General features: G+C 48.4%; 2 protein-coding genes across 5 annotated transcripts in view; one reads left to right on the forward strand and one right to left on the reverse strand.

Moving 5' to 3' along the window:
• DAB2IP (DAB2 interacting protein) overlaps positions 1 to 3,516 on the reverse strand; it is a 200,536-nt gene extending 197,020 nt beyond the window's left edge. For 2 of the 4 annotated variants that reach the window (XM_032708472.1, XM_032708470.1), the window contains exons 1-2: positions 3,365 to 3,513; positions 2,530 to 2,626 (exon numbers count right to left, since the gene is read on the reverse strand). In XM_032708472.1, the coding sequence (XP_032564363.1) occupies positions 2,530 to 2,626; positions 3,365 to 3,502 (235 nt within the window). In that variant the 5' untranslated portion in view covers positions 3,503 to 3,513. Of the gene's footprint in view, positions 1 to 2,529; positions 2,627 to 3,364 lie in introns of all 4 variants that reach the window. The other 2 variants (XM_032708469.1, XM_032708475.1) reach the window with 2 other exon arrangements.
• Positions 3,517 to 4,145: 629 nt separating this feature from the next.
• STOM (stomatin) lies at positions 4,146 to 16,539 on the forward strand. Its single transcript, XM_032708053.1, has 8 exons — positions 4,146 to 4,202; positions 4,247 to 4,299; positions 8,993 to 9,093; positions 9,948 to 10,020; positions 10,938 to 11,020; positions 13,231 to 13,434; positions 13,894 to 14,028; positions 14,786 to 16,539. The coding sequence occupies exons 2-8, from the start codon at positions 4,251 to 4,253 to the stop codon at positions 14,978 to 14,980; spliced, it is 840 nt and encodes a 279-aa protein (XP_032563944.1). The 5' UTR covers positions 4,146 to 4,202; positions 4,247 to 4,250; the 3' UTR covers positions 14,981 to 16,539.
• The last annotated feature ends 180 nt before the right edge of the window (positions 16,540 to 16,719 follow it).

Here is a 16,719-nt window from a genome sequence, read left to right on the forward strand (position 1 = left end):
GCAACGTTTTAAGGTAAGAATCAACGACAGCATCAGGAATAGCCTTTGCTATTATTCCATAATTGTTAGGGACTACAATTTACTGTGCTTTAGAAAAGACTGAGGTGACAAAAATCAGTGTACTTGATACATGCTTCAAACAAGGCTGACACCTAACGGCAGCTTCGTGCACTGCTGAGGGTTTGCTGCTTCCCAAAAAGTCACATATTGGTAAACAACACGTGGTAAAGAAATATCCTGACTGTAGAGTATTGCCCTCTGTGTCCAAGGCTGATACACCCCACACAAATCCTCCCTCTAATTAACTGCCCACCAGACACACTGGAATTCAAGGAAATATTAAATAAACCAGGCCTCACTACAGAGCAGTAATGAGGAGTCACTGTTGCCAGGAACTTCCATATTTGAAATCAAACTGACTGCTGGAAATGATAAAGGCAGAATCCAATGGAATTTTTTCTATTCATAAATCCTAGAGATCAATAAATGGATTTGCAAGTCCATTGGGTTCTTCCAGTTCCTTCCTTTAGTTATTGAACCAAAAACCAGGAGAGAAGATGTTCCGATGTTACTTTTTAGCAAAGAGGAAAAGGGAAGGGGAAGGGAGAGCTCCCGCTCCGGTGAGGGTTCCAGGAATGCCGTGTGGAAGCGCACCTGGATGGCAGCAGGTGGCAGCAGCGCCCCAGAGCAGAGCAGCGTCCGTGCCCAGCACCGCCCTGGGCTCTGCCCAAGGGCCCTGGCACACGGCCAGGGAGGAAAATCCTGGGAATGCGGGCCCGTCTAAAATTAGAGAGACGCTTCCTCTTCCTTAAGCAGAAGGCCAACACAACTGTGTGCAGCCAGTACACCTCGTGGCGCTGGATATCGCTGGAGGAAGGTTCCCAGCTCCACGGAGGATAAAGCTCTTAATTGCTCATTTTTCACTTTAATGAGAGGGCAGATGAATAGGTGCTTCCTCTTCCTTGCTGAAATAAGGTAAACCAGTGCTGCACATTTTTTAATGCTCAATTCATGTTAATTTTCAAAGCACTTGCAGAATCAGAGGATTTTTCCAGTGCCAAATTTGCTGTGGATGACAAGGATTCATCACAGCTTATCTCCTCTTTTCACAGAGCCTGTCCCTCCCATTTCCAGCACACCCTTCCTTCCTTATCCATGTTGATACACTCTAAACAGTCTATTTGCCAGAAGACCCAGGTCAACCAACTCCTGGAATCCCACACATTCTAATTTAATTAAAACATCACGATATTTACTGCTCAGGGTCAAATATCATATTGCATTGCAAGTTTCTTTGTGGTATTTGGGAGCTGCATGGGGATGACAAATGGAGCCTACACAGAATGATTATTTATCAGTTCTCATTTGGAGAGCTCAAAAGATCTCTCTTCCTTTCATATGTTTCAAAAAATATATTAAACATAGACAGCTAACATATTAGCATTTTTGTCCATCTTTCTTATGGATGGTTTGCACAGTAGGGAAATGGAAAGAGACATGGAATCATTTAGGTTGGAAAAGACCTGTAAAACCATAGAGTTCAAATTTCAGAGAAGCATCTCAGCCAAAGCACCTCAAACATTACCTTGCTGCTGCGCTGCTCCTGGTCAGGCACTTGAGGAGGACGTAGAAATGCTGCTGGTGGAACCACTTTCATCCACAGTGGTTTATCCACTGCACCTACCCCATGGATAAAGACCCCCTGTGGTTGTTTTATTTCCCAGGAGTACAGGCAAACTCACACAAGATTGCAGACACCAGGACACAAATACTGAGGAATTACTAACATGAGAACAGCAGGTGTCAGCACTCAAATGCATTAATAGCAACTGCCCACAAACATGCTGAGTGAAGAGAATGGACAGAAGGAATTTTATAAGGTCACTCAGGGATCTTGAGGCAGATTTAATCTTTAGTTTCATACACTGCTCATCTGGATCAGTCTGAAATCAACAGGTACAAGTGGCAGTAGGAGTTCACAGCAGCACTAGAAAGAGTGTTCATTAGGTGTCTTACTCTTTCTGGAGAAACTATTGGTCTTTCTCTGACACTGCTCGTATCCTTGGACTGGTGTATGAACCAGGACTGCATTTAGCATTCAGTGCTCCACTCATGGCTCAATCAATCATGCTGCTCTGGTACATAATGGACAGCAAAATTCAGGCTGCCCATTCAGGCTCTTCCAAGGAAGAGTCTTACACAGAATAAAATCAACACTGAAAATAAATGTGCGTATTTTAGTAGTCTAACACCACTTTTGCTCATAGGCTGCAATGTGTTTTATGAAGGCAGTAATCACACACTGTCAGTACAGCAGCACAACGAGAGATATGAGTCTGCACATGTCCCTCCCTGCCTACTAATTACCAACTTCCCACAGAGAAATAAAGGTTAAAGAATAGCCAGGGCTCATTTGCAGTCCTTGTAACTCACACTGATACAGAACTCAACCTTGGAACTCTTAGCAAATGCAACAAAATTTACAGCACCTGGTATGTAATGATGTGTGATGATGTGCTCTGCACCCACCTTGTCTCTGTGGGATGGACTTTGCAGGGAAGCAGCAGAGATCACAACCTTGGCATCTTCCAAAAGGGGTGAAAGCTCCGAAGTCTCCATCAGCATCCTGCAACATGAGGAAGAAAATCAATAAAACTTGAAACTTGAGATGAATTTTTGAAAAGTAGAGGGTTTTTTCCGCAGAATTCCCTTCCAATTTGGACACATACTTCAGCATGATAACAGAAAGAAATATGCTGTGCATTAGCATATTATTCCTCAAATGGAGCAGTTAAAAGGTAGATTTTATTAGCTTGAAAACTGCTCCTTATTCAGTTTTTCATGTGAGACCATACCTCACCCATTAAAAATTATTACTTTCATGGAATCACAGACTGGCCTGCATTGGAAGGAACCTTAAAGCTCCTCTCATTCCAAATCCCCTACAGGGACACCTCCCACTATCCCAAGTTGCTCCAAGCCCTGCCCAGCCTGGCCTTGGACATTTCCAGGGATGGGGCAGCCACAGCTTCTCTGGTTAACCTGTGCCAGGGACTCACCACCCTCATTTACCGTAAAAAACTTCTTCCTTATATCTAAACTAAATTGACCCTCATTTAGTTTAAACCCAATCTCCCTTATCCTATTGCAGCAGGCCCTGCTGAGGACTTCGTACGCCTCATTTAGACACTGGAAGGAGCTCCAAGGTTACCCTGGAGCCTTCTCTACTCCAGGCTGAACAACCCCAGCAGTCTCAGCCTTTCCTCATGGAACAGTTGTCCCACCCGTACATTAAACCGCAGGTCAAGGCAGATGGGACCTCCCTTGTTGCTCCCCTCAGGAGGGGCTGCTGGGGCTCACTTACCTCAGGCGATGGCTCCCTGCCTTCCCCTCCTGTCTTCGCTGCTGCCCCTGCCCTGCCTGCTGCCCTGGGCCGCCTTCCAGCCACTGTCCCCCGAGCCCAGTGCTGTGGGTGGGGGTCCCACCATGGCCATCTCCCCATCCCCTCAGGAACCCCCATCCCCTCAGGGACCCCACACATCCCCTCAGGGACCCCGTGACAGCCCCTCACGGGGTTCCGCCATGGCTGCCCCTCCATCCCCTCAGGAACCCCCATCCCTTCAGGATCCCCCCATCCCCTCAGGGGGTCCCGCCGTGGCTGCAGCCCCATCCCCTCAGGACCCCACACATCCCTTCAGGGCAACCCTGCCATGCCCGCCTATCCATCTCCTCAGGACCTCACACATCCCCTCACGGGGTCCCGCCATGGCTGGCCCCCCATCCCCTCAGGGCCCCGCAACCCTTCAGGGGCCCCTCCGCTGAGATGGCCCGCTGATGGGCCACAGCCCCTTCCCCTCAGGACGCCACACGTCCCCTCAGGGTCCCCCACACATCCCCTCAGGACGCCACACATCCCCTCAGGGTCCCCCCACGCCCCCTCAGGGGGTCCCAACATGGCCGCCCCTCCATCCCCTCAGGGCCCCTCCCCAATCCCTCAGGGGCGGTGGCGCCCCCTGGCGGCGGGGCGGGGCAGGCAGCGCGCGGCCGCCGCGGCCACACCCCGAGCCCTTGGGCGGGGCGGGCGCGTGGCGGCGGCGCTGAGGGAGCCGCGAGAGAGCGGCGGCGGCGGCGGCTCCGGGCGGGCGCGGAGGGCACGGCGGCGGCTCCGAGGACACGCCGAGGGGGCTCCGAGCACACGCGGAGGCGGCTCCGAGGACACACCGAGAGGGCTCTGAGGGGACGCGGCGGCCATGGCAGACAGCGAATCGGGGTTCCCGCACAAGACCCGGCGGCCGCCAGGTAACGGCTGCGGGGGGAGCGGGGAGGGGGCTGTCCCCAAACGGCCCCTCAGCGGCCGCTCCGAGCGCGGGGCGCCCTCGTGTCTGTCACTCCGATTTTGGTCTTTTTGTATTGTTTCGGTTTCAGTTACTATCCAGTGACTGTCTTATTTAGTCCTTATTTAGAAGGAAAGTTTGAAGATCCTTCGGCAGAGTTTAGCCCGCCGGGAGGAGCGAGGAGCGGTCGTGCCTTCGCCTGCCGGGCGGTCGCCGTTTCCTTCAGCCCCGGGGGCCGAGGGGTCTGACCGGCCTCAGCCGGTCCCCGTTATCCCCCGGATAACGGGGAGTACTGAGCCCCTAGACTCGGCTAACGGGGGAATGAACTCCCAGCCGCAGTTAATAGGGGGGTCTGATCCCCCATCCCCGGCTCACGGGGGGTCTGATCCCCCATCCCCGGCTCACGGGGGGTCTGATCCCCCATCCCCGGCTCACGGGGGGTCTGATCCCCCATCCCCGGCTCACGGGGGGTCTGATCCCCCATCCCCGGCTCACGGGGGGTCTGATCCCCCATCCCCGGCTCACGGGGGGTCTGATCCCCCATCCCCGGCTCACGGGGGGTCTGATCCCCCATCCCCGGCTCACGGAGGGTCTGAGCCCCCATCCCCGGCTCACGGAGGGTCTGAGCCCCCATCCCCGGCTCACGGGGGGTCTGATCCCCCATTCCCGGCTCACGGAGGGTCTGAGCCCCCATCCTCGGCTAACGGGAGGCCGAGCCCCCTGCCCCCCCGCCTAACGGGGTGTGATTCCCGCAGGTGTCGGTTCCCGGCGGTTTCGTCGCCTCTCGATCCCACAAACCGCCCCCGGGGAGGTGTCGGAGCATCACCCCGGTGGCGCAGCTGGGGGTTTTTGTGATTTCCTTTCCCGTGCGGTTACTCGGATCACTGAGGGGAAAGCTATGCAAATAGTGACGAGCGGGGTCACCATGAGTAACCCCCGGGGCGCTGCACCAGTGAATGAGAATGGGCAGAGTTTGGGGACTGGCTGCTGACAGCACCGGTGCTGCTCACTGCAGCACAAGGTTGTAAAGATGCGACAGGAGAGAGTGGGAGAAGTCACTTATATTTCCTCAGGTGGGGCAGTGAACTTGTAGTTAATTTTTAGTTCTTGGTGTCGTTATTGAAGTGGGGTTTGGCCTTGCAGTCAGTGGGTGTGAGTGGAACCCAATTCAGGAGGGTTTGGAGATGATGCACTGAAATCACAGAACTGACTCCAGTTTCAGTCACTGGAAGCTGGACTGTTTTCCTGTTACTTCCATTGTTCAGGCAATGGAAAAGTCATGATTTATTTTATAGTTTTGTTGTTTGCAACCGGAGAAGGAAATATAAGATGCCTTTGTATAGGAAGCCTTTGGCTGGGTAATCTGAGTTGTTGTATAAATAGCTGTAGACCTGTTTGGGCCTCGTGCCTAATGGCACATGTTAGTGCTGGTATCCTGGGAGAGGATCTGCATTTATAACTATTTTAGTTATTAATACCTCCCTGTGGACACTGGTGCCAACCTCGTCTTGGACACTCCAAGCCTTTCCCAAACATGCTGCTGAGGTGGTTTCTCCTGCAGCTCCTGTGTGATCACACTAAAGTACAGAGCAAATGGCATTAGACGTCGTTTTGGTTATTAGATGTCATGATTTTGGCTATTTCCTGTGTGAAAGGCTTTGAGAAGCATCCATGAAGACCTTTAGGTCTCATTGAAAGCAGCATTTTGTTTTGGAATTGCTGGCAGGGTTGGGGGCAAGGTCCTCCCTCTCCCAGTGCCCGGGAGTCCGGCTCGTGTTTGCTGTTTGACAGTGATGGGCTCCTTTGGGTTGTGGAGTCTTTGCAGGAGAAGTAAATCAGGACCAGAGGGAGAGCCACACCTCAGGCAGTAATGAGAACTTTCCCCTGCCCTCTCAGCCTCCAGCACTCAGTGTATGTTATAAATTCTTAATACTGTTTGATGATCCAAGTGATAATTCCCTGCTAAAGTAACGGTGACTGTTCCCATCAGCATTGAAGGCATTGAAGGCTGATTCAATTAATTTTTTTTTAATATTTTTTCTCCTTGTGGTTTATCTCTTAAAGAGGTTGCTCAATAATTTTTGCTCTTTATTGGTTACCTTGGTTTGCACACCACAGCAGGCTATAAATCTGAGCTGTGGGCTTCCCAGCATTTTAACTCAGGAAGAAATTCCAGTGGCATGGTTGGAGATGCTGTCAGCCAACACTTAGTGTGGGGTAAAATGTATTTTTGCAGTGTGTGGGGTGGGCAGGGGTAGACACAACCTGCAAGAGGTGCAGTGTTACCCCTGCCCCACCTCTGTCAGCCCCATTGCCCTGCTTTGCACTGGCTGCTCTCAGGATCCAGGGGCAATGAGAAATGGGGCAGGAATTGCCTATTGATGAAGTTCTCCAAGTCCCGTGAGCGGGATGGTTCAATAACAGCAATAAGGAAGCTCATTCCACAGATGCCAAACATGTTTCTTGTATTTCATATGGTTTCCCACAAGACAGAATCTCTCTCACTTGTATTGTGAAATACAGCCCATCATGGCACACTGGTGCCAAATAAAGCTTATTCAGTCTGGAAATTTTACATTACTCGAGGTGTGACTTGTACCTTCATGTTCAACAGGGAAGCCAATGGATAATTTTTTTTTCCATGCTGTAGTTCTGTAGAGCAAGTGGATGGTTGGTGGCCAAGACTTGATGTTAAACTGGAGAGAACTAAAGAACTCAGCTCCTTTAGGTTTATAAAAGTTGTTAAGTAAAAGGTTGGACTCCATAATCTTGGGGTTCTTTTCCAACCTTGATAATCCTAAAAGAGAAAGGGAGACTACTCCTCCTCCCCAGTGGACTGTGGATACTTGTTATGGCTTTAGGCTGACTTAATACCTTGTTGCCAAATGAAAGGTGATGTTCCCTTCACTAAGCAGTTTACAGATATTGCTTAATGTTTACAGCTGCTTGAAAGGGATCTGTGTGGGTAATGCATTCCCTGGAAATTCCTGCTGGAATCTGGTGTTTGCACTGTGTAACAATAAACCCTCGGGGTACCTTTAGGTGCCTTTAAAATGATCTGACACGTGCTTGAGGGTTATTGTGCTGCTGCGTGACAGGGACACAAATGACAGATAAGAGGCCCAGCCTGACTTCAGGAGCTTTGAGAAACTTCATAAAGTTCAGGATACTGTGTGAGACAAAACCTGATTATTCTCCACCACTTCCATATTCCATTGTACTTGAAATGCTGGGGTAGCTCTGAGACCCACATCAGTGAGAAAGAGAAACTTCCTGCTTTGGTTATTTTGCTGACTTTTGTGACTTCAGTCAAATATTGAGGTTCTAAACTTGCAAATTCCGTACTATCTTTGCTCTCCCTCACTTTCAGGATTAGTGATATCTCGTGGCTGCTCTGCCTCACCTCCCTCTCCATGCCAGGCACACGCTGCTGATGCCCAGGTCACCTGTGGGCACAGTAAAGTCCTTACTCGTCTGCCTGGGTGTTAAAATCGAGGGACATTTGTCAAAATCAAGATTTTGCTTTATAAATGGGTTCTACTTTAAGATAACAGGTGTTGGGAGAGACTCAGAGACTTCCTGTGAATAACTGACCAGTTTATTGAACTGTGGGGGTGTGTGGAGACCACAGAAGACAACTCAGTATATGATTCCAGGCAGAGGTAAACAAAAACGTCTAGATTCTTTATTTCAGTTTCTTTCTAAGCAAGCTGCTGAAGGCAGTGCAGTAGATAAGAAGACTGCAGTGTTTTTCTAAGCTCTATGGTGCCTCCTGGCACTTTGTACTTCTGGTGAGGAGGATGAAATTCAGTATGTGCACAGTAGGAACGTGGTGGTGGCGAGTGCTCTGTTTCCTCCTGGGATATCCCTGCCTGGCAGAGGGCTCCTGGCAGCCCCTTGGGAGTCTTGGCTGGCAGGATAAGAAACTTCCTGTACCCTGTGAGTGCCTCCAGCGTGTCCCTGTCTTATCAGGGGGCAGTGCTGGGTTTAGCTGTGCAGCTCCTGAACCCACCAGCTCGTTATTTGACTCCAGAGATCCCTCAGTTGGTGTCTCTCATGACAGAGAACTCTTGCACGAGGAGTCTCTGGCCAGGACATTCTTCCCAGAGACTTCCTTTCACATCCTGTTAATGTTACACTGCTCTTACCCTACCCACAGGATACCCCAGGGGAGAGGGGGTGTTTCTCAGCCCCCTGTGACAGCTGGGACATAACCCAGACTCTGAGTGTGCAGGCACTGGGCAGGCTCTGGGGGACTTAATTTATCTCCTGAGCAAGTGTTCCTCTGATTTCTTAGACAACAAAAGAACAGGATTTCCACTGCTGCCTGTTGGCCACTTCACTAGCAAAAAACTGGGGAAGAGGGAGGCATTTGAGAGCTGCCACTGAAATGTTGGCATCCTTAATTCTGCATAAATGTACTTGGACCACATCCTGCCCTCATCTGTCTTGCACAACTTCTAGAGACTAGTGAAAATGAAAGCAAAATTTGGCTTTTAATTTGACTTCTCATCTAAGCAGAATGCACTTGGCCAGAGGAGTGGTGCTAGTAGTGGCTTATTTCAAGGAATATTCAACATAAATATCCAATTTATGCACTTTCTTTCACAGGCACTCTTGGTTTTAAAAATCTGAACATTTCTGCTCTTTTCCTGCAGAGGATAGTGATGGCCTTGGTGTGTGTGGATGGATCCTGGTGATCACCTCGCTGGTTTTCACTGTTCTTACATTTCCCATATCCATCTGGATGTGCATAAAGGTAAAATTGTTCACTGCTAAGTTGGATTAAAGCTTTAAGCAATGCAGAGTGGTTATTATTGTTCTCAGTTTGAGTTACTCATTTTCAACCCAAATTAATCCCACTCTGCTCTTTCTTGAACTGTAGCAGACAGTGTGTAGCAGACCCAGCTCTTCAGTGCATTCATCTTCACACCAAAATAAAAGTGCTGTTACAATATTTTGTCAAAATGATTCCTGCACTGATCTCTTTACCACATCTGCCCAGTTGTCATTAGCACATGAGCTAATTTGGGAGATCAGAATAATTGCAAGAACCCATAATTACTCTTGGAGGACTGATACTTTGATTTTTACTTTTTTTAAGGAGATGTGCATATGTCTAAGTATGAAGTATGGAATTATAAATATGTCAGTATGTACGTAGCTGTGGCTGTGTGTGAGACATCTGAAGACACTGTGTCATCTGTGATCACTTTGAGCTTGATGTTTCCAGTTCCCAGGCAGGAGGAGTTATTTCCTCCTGGTTTGGCTGATGTACAGCATCAGAACTGGAGCTGGAAAAATCCCTGCTGGGTCACAAATACTGCCCTTCGTTGTGTTGTTGCCAGGATATTCCTGATGGCAGCTGCTGGTGCCTGGACCTGCTCAGGTGACATCCTGCTGACAGTCTGAAGAGTATTTCTTGTGGAATATTGTCCTGATTTTTCCTTTTGCTCTTTGACAGTAAAAGTTAGGCTAAAATTCTCGAGAGCAGCCAGTAGAGAAATGTGTTAAATATGAGTGTCAAGATTGTCTTAGGCTGATGTGTAATAGTTTGGAATCCATCATGTGGCTTCTGGAAACCCTGGCATGACACCCCCCAGTCTGTTGCAGATCATAAAGGAATACGAGCGAGCCATCATATTCCGGCTTGGACGCATCCTGAAAGGGGGAGCAAAGGGACCAGGTATGTCCTGGGGGGCAATTTCTTTGAATTAGTCATTGGCAAAGCAAGAGCTCTGCAGAGGCATTGCAGTAGCTGGTGAATGGATTTCTCAAGAATTCTGTAACTTCCAGTAAGAGGATGTGTTACAACAGCAATTGGACTCGTGGGTCCCTTCCCGCTCCGAGTGTTCTGTGATTCATCCTTTATATGCAGAAGGCAGCAAACTAATTATCTGTGAGCCTTGCCCAGCTCTGCTTTGGTAATGTGTGGTGTGCAGGTGGAGTCAAAGGCACTGAATAGAAAGGGAAGAATAATAGCATCAAATGTATTTGACAAAAGAAGTTTGATCTATCCCTTAAAACCCAGTTGGTCTGAGAGCCTTGATGCCCTTCAAAACTGACAGAAGCCATTAAAGTATTTGATGGCTTTGAAAAGTTGCCTCTGTGTATTAGAAACTCTGGGACCTGCAAGAATGTTGCTTTCAGCTGTTGCTCTTGCTGCCCTGAGTGACAGAAAGGGGCCAGAGCTTCTTCCTTCATTTCACCCAGGTTTTTCAATATACCACATTGCTGTAAAGCTCAAGAATTTCAATGATCAGTGAACAAAAGGAGGTTGATACCTTCTGCTTGCCAGAATTAAGCCCCACAAGTAACTCTGTGGGGGGAGCATTTTTAAAGGTAGCTGTTAACAGTTTTGGGGTCTTTTTCCCAAATGTTAAAAATCTCTAAATAAGTGATACCTGGATAACTCGAAGTTTCTCCACATGTGTTTTTGAAAGCCTTACCCTGCTTTGGAAGCCATGACAAGCGTTGTGCTGCTGAGCTCCCCACAAAGAGCTGCACAGCCTCAGTGCTTGGATTTCAGCTTATTTCAGTAGCAAGTTTCCTCCACTTTAATGACCCATTTTCACATCTTCTTGAATGGATTTTTTGCTACAGGTTTGTTTTTTGTCCTGCCCTGCACAGACAGCTTCATCAAGGTTGATATGAGAACCATCTCTTTCGACATTCCTCCCCAGGAGGTGAGTTGGTGTCTGATAAAGCACTGACAGAATTTTGTGCACTCTCTTTTTCCTTGTCCCCTCTCAGGATTGGGTAACATGTAGTTTAAACAGAGATTTGTTGTGCAGCTGCAATGTGTTGTGAAGAAGACACATATCCTTTGGAAATGTCATCCAGTAGGAGAAGGGCACTGAAGGAAAACAAGTGATTCTGCCCTCTGAGGACCAAATGAGATAATTTAATATGCCTGAGAGCTGGGAGGGAGGGCTTTGGAGGGAGGGCTGCTGGGCTTCATACAACATTCCCTAATTGCTTCTGTGAAATCTGGAAGGTTTCCAGATGCAGCAGTGATGTGTCCTGTGCCAATTTATCTAGATGTATGAACCAGCTAAAATATCGGGGTGAAACTGGTCCATACATCAAATGCTATTTATAGCAACTCAGAGGAATGAGGGGTCAGCTCCCTTTGGGGCTTCTGTGCCCTGCCCTGCACAGGAACACGGTGAAGGAGGTACCACACCTCATGGCATCTGATGCCTTTCAGCTTGAAGGTGCAAAAGAACAAAAAACATTACTTTAATTTCAAGTCTGTTTTTCCTTCGACCTCTTCATTGTGCAGCAGAGTGTGTCAGAGCATTAACCCAGCTGAACTCAGGCTGCCAACTCCAGGGGTAACAGAGGAATAGAAACCAACTGGCCCTCTAAGAAATGAGTTAGTGAGCAATTGTATCTCGATGGTTACAACTGTATCCCTCATGTATCTGGCATGTTTTTCAAGCAGAGACGGTTGATGCAGCCTGTCTGGGGCATCTGTTTTCTGTCAGATTTGCTCCTTGGCTTGTTGCACATTGTTAGTTGTGGATTGAGACAAATGGCAGCTGTCCTGGTGCACTCTAAAGGGTAATTGGGAGAAACCTAATCACTGGCAGGCAGCATGTGCCTGCAGCTGCTGATGTGCCATTAGTGAAGCCATCAGTAATCCAGTTTTTCTTTTGACTTGATTAAATTATGCTTATGGATTTAGGTTTGTGTTCTGTAGGTAGAGGCACATTTTTATGTGTTCAGCATGATTTCTGTGTGTGATGCTCATTCTTTAGCTTGTGCTGTTGTGGAAAGCCTGCTGAAAGAGGTGGTTTGGGAAGGGGCAGAGCAGGTAAGTCTTGAAGGTTGAGTCATTCACACATCCCTCCCTCATCAAATAACATAATAGGAACTGTCTGACATGGAATGAGGACACCCCTTCCCATGTTCCTGCATCATCCTGCAATTCTTTTTAACTTACCTTTAAAGTGGAATTAATATCAGTGCATCTTTCTAGGGTACCCTCTTCCAAACCTTCAAATATACCTGTCTTTATCTGTGCAAGTACATCCTCCACTTAACACCCCAGTGCTTCATTCAGTGTTTCACTTGACTCAAGCTCAGAGGATGTTCACACCTTGGATCTCCTCTGCAGCTTGTCTGGAAATCCCCGGGTACTCATTTAAGTAGCAAAGGTGGCATTTCCACCAGAAGTACCTCCAAGGACAATGGACTGCTGGATAATAACAGAGCTAATTCTGATTACATGTGGAAGTAAAGGTGACCCCCATCAGCTGGAACACATCAGGCCACTGGGACAGACAAACCCAATTCTGTACTCCAGTGAAAGCTTCCAGCCTTCCCTGGATTAGCTCTGGTTCCCTGAGTTCCCTGTGCACAGACCCCCTTCTGCACCAAATGTCTCAGTTTGCACCTCAGCCCACCCTCCCTGTGGCCAGGCTGCCTCTCACACAGCTCTGCTTAAACCTTCACAGAATGCAGCACAGGGACCTACCTGGGGAGGATCCATTGCCAGGTCCAGAGTCACTGGTTAAACCTTCCCAGGTGAAGTTGTATTTCGGGGTAAAGAATTTCTGCCTTTTTTGCCTTTTCCTGGTATGACTTGATGGTATGACTGTGAATTCAAAGAAGTGAGTTAAAAATAACATTATGGCAAAGCTAATGGAATTTAGTTTTCACTGAGAAGTGTTCTAATCCCATATTTAGTCTCAGCTTTGCAGAGCTGTACTGGAAGGTTCGTGAGCACTGGGACATGTTCACATGCAGCAAATGTGCACAAGGACTTCTGTTTTCAAGACAGTGGAAAAACTAATTTACTCTGGAAAAACCAGGAGTTGGTCTAGTAAAACAAATAGGTAATTATCCTAATAATTAACCTTGTATTTATTGAGTGTTCTCTGCTCTGCAGATCCTGACCAAGGACTCGGTGACGGTGAACGTGGACGGGGTGGTTTATTACCGGGTCCAGAACGCCACCCTGGCCGTGGCAAACATCACCAACGCCGACTCTGCCACCCGCCTGCTGGCACAGACCACCCTGAGGAACGTCCTGGGCACCAAGAACCTGTCTGAGATCCTCTCTGACCGGGAGGAGATTGCACAATGCATGCAGGTACGAGCTCTGGGGAGCAGCAATCCCAGGGAGAACCTACAGGAGCAGATTTATTGTAGTGATAAGCCAAGGTGTGGTTTGGAGCTTTAGGCAAAGCCCTGTTCAAGATCTCTTGGGATGACACTCTCTAAAATAAAAATGAGGGACTAAAGTAGTAATGGACCAGTGGGAATGAGGGATACAGGAGGGGAGGCCTTCCCTGGATTGTTGTGTCAGTTCTTGCTGTTGACAGAAATTATACCACAGAATTTCTTCAGTACATTAATCCAGCTCTGGGGTTTTTTTGTGAGCTTACAACAGTTATGCTCTTATAATTATCAAATCATAATACAAGTACTAAAGCCCTTAAAGCCCAAGAATTCTGAGATAACTCATTTGGTTTAATTGGTCATTCTTCAAATGTGGGCATTAGTTTGAGTGGGGTGTGTGGCTTTAACTTACCTGTCCTGCCTTCTGCAGTCCACGCTGGATGAGGCCACAGATGACTGGGGCATTAAGGTGGAGCGTGTGGAGATCAAGGATGTGAAGCTGCCAGTGCAGCTGCAGAGGGCCATGGCTGCAGAGGCAGAGGCTGCCCGGGAGGCCAGAGCCAAGGTAAGGACACCAGCAGGGAGGTGGCCTTGGTTGGGTTTGGTTTTTTCTTCATGAATAACTCCATGTGGTGATGTGGAGGATGAAGGTGCTCAGCCAGATTGTGTTAAATGTTAATTTTGATGCTTAATTACTTCATAACTTCTTAATTATTATTTATTCTGCTGTTTAAAAGAATACTGTGCCCTTGCAGTAGGACTCTGTAGGAGACTCTGCACTTGCCTGTGCTGACACACACCAGAAACTTCCCTGTCAAAACAGGACCATCTCCAACCCAGCTGTCCTTGACAAATACTCAGAAAATGTTTATAGTCCCAGTGTAGAAAGGACACAATTCTGTCCCTGATGAACTCAGAACTTAAAAAAAGGAGAGAATAGAAAGGTATTTCCCCAGTAAGAAACACTCAATTCCTTCTCGCCCTTGTAGATACAAAAAAATACAGCTTTAAGGAGAAAGTATTCTCAGCTGTCCAGGGGGAGTGCTGCTGTTCTTGAGAGGCAGTGCTGAAAGCAGCACAGAGGTTTTTGAAGGCAGAACAAATACTCCTGTGGCACTCTCGAGACCTGTGCTCGAAGACCCAGCTTTTGTGATCTGGCATTCTGGGGGTGGGAGGAGACCAGGAGAAGGGAGGAAACCAGGAGTAATGGCCTGGAGAGCAAACAGGAGCCTGGTGAAACACCTGCCCAGGGCAGGCCGGGGCAGAGTGCGGGGCAGTGGCTCTGGTCCCACTGAGGGCTGTGCTGTGTCTCCCTGCGCCAGGTGATCGCGGCCGAGGGGGAGATGAACGCGTCCCGCGCCCTCAAGGAGGCCTCCATGGTGATCACCGAGTCTCCCGCCGCGCTGCAGCTGCGCTACCTGCAGACCCTGACCACCATCGCTGCCGAGAAGAACTCCACCATCGTCTTCCCCCTGCCCATCAACATCCTGCAGGGCCTCCTCCGCCTCAAGGAGTAGGTGGGAGCACCTTTGCAGCACTGTGCTCCTGGGCAGTGCAGCTCCTGGCAGTGTTGGCAATGTGGGTTTGCTGAGGAACCCTTTTTGTTTTACTAAATGTGTTATAAAACTTGTGTGTAGTGTTTGTGGATATGGACAATTACAATTATTTGAAGTTGAAAGCCTCTCAGAAGGAGTACAAGCAGGTTGTGATCTTAAATAAGCTTTATCCAAACTGTCCTGGATGGGGCACCTCTAACCCAAAACCTCTTTTTGAATAGTGTAGAAAAGGAGTTGTGGTAGAGATGATCCAACATTTGGAAAGAGAATTATTCCCTGCAAGGGAAGTGGAACAGCCCTGACTGTATTCTCCTGGAGTGTAGCTGTATGTGATGGAGTCAGCAGGTTGGTTCTCTGCCTTATACAAGGAAAAGATGCAGGAGTGATAATACTGTCCTGGGGACTTGTGAAAATCGGGCTCCTGCTCTCTAATCCAGTCCCCATTCATGAGAAACAGTTGTTGGTGGAACTTTCCATCTGTTCTGCCCCCCAGGAACAGCACAAACATGCCGTGGTTATGGATACAACATGCTTGTGGTCACTGCTGGGCTGGTGTTGTTACAGGGCTCTGTCTGTGTAGGGTTACGCTGCTTTAAAGCCCTGAAAAGGGTCTGCCTTTATCTGTTTTTCTTAAAAAGAATTTTTAAAAGCCAAAGCACTGCGTTTTATCCAGGTCTAAAGCCTTCTTTCTGTAGAAGTCAGATGTCTGTAACTGGTGGGGCAGGGTGGTGTTTAACAGAGATGCTGCACTGTTGATACACCTGTTGGAACACGGGGGTTTTACCTGGTGGTGCTGCTCTGTGCACACCTGGAGGGGTTGTTGTGTCACTAAGGGCTTGTACTTCATCCCAAAGCAGGTGAGCCTCAGCTCACACAACCCTGGCTGGCTGTTAAACTTCATGTTTTGTACCTCTTTAGTAGATGTAATTACAGACTGAAATGAGGAGAATTGGAGTCTGCAGGGGGGGAGGCTCTTCAGGCTGCCACCAGCACTGAGTCTGGCACCTTGAACTTCTGGGAGGTGGCAATGAGACCAAAAAGCCAAGACCAGTGCTGTAAGTGCCCTTCTCACACTGGGCAGCATAAACCTCACAGCTTGGGGTTTATCCCCTTTCTGCTACGCTCAGTTCTGTGTTTACAGGTGTTTTAGTACAGGCAGGGCCTGTTCAGCTGTGCCTTTGTCCCTGGCAGCAGATGCCTGAGTGCTGGTGCTTTCCTGCCTGTTTGCTGTAAAGCTTTCCTTTTCCTCTGCAGCACCAAAGCAATACACTCCTCTGTTTGTCAGTGCAGCACTTCGTGTAAGCTGAGCTTAACTTTTGGGTGGGAGGGGGGAGAATCAGTTACCAAAGCTGGGCTGATCAGCACTGCTGTGCTCAGAGGGGGGTCCTTAGGGAACACGGTGACTCTGTAACTCCTGCTGGTGCTGCCACAGGTGAATTGTTGCCCCTGTGAATTGTTGTTGACACCATGAGATGCTTTTTGCTCTCCTCTGAATAAAAGATGTGCTGTTTACTAATGAGTGACTGTCTGTAAGAGTTGAACACTGTTAATTTATCGGGGTCTTAAATGCTCTGGTGAGGGGAAAGCAAAACAGTCCCAAAAACCCCAAAATAATTTCATTAGTCAGAAGTCCATGTGCACAAGATGGCACAAAGAAGGTTTTGGGTTCTAAGGTGTGTTCCTTTCGAGTAGGTTCAAAG

The sequence above is a fragment of the Chiroxiphia lanceolata genome, chromosome 21 (genome assembly GCF_009829145.1).
Source record: "Chiroxiphia lanceolata isolate bChiLan1 chromosome 21, bChiLan1.pri, whole genome shotgun sequence".
In the NCBI taxonomy this organism is placed as follows: Eukaryota; Metazoa; Chordata; class Aves; order Passeriformes; family Pipridae; genus Chiroxiphia; species Chiroxiphia lanceolata.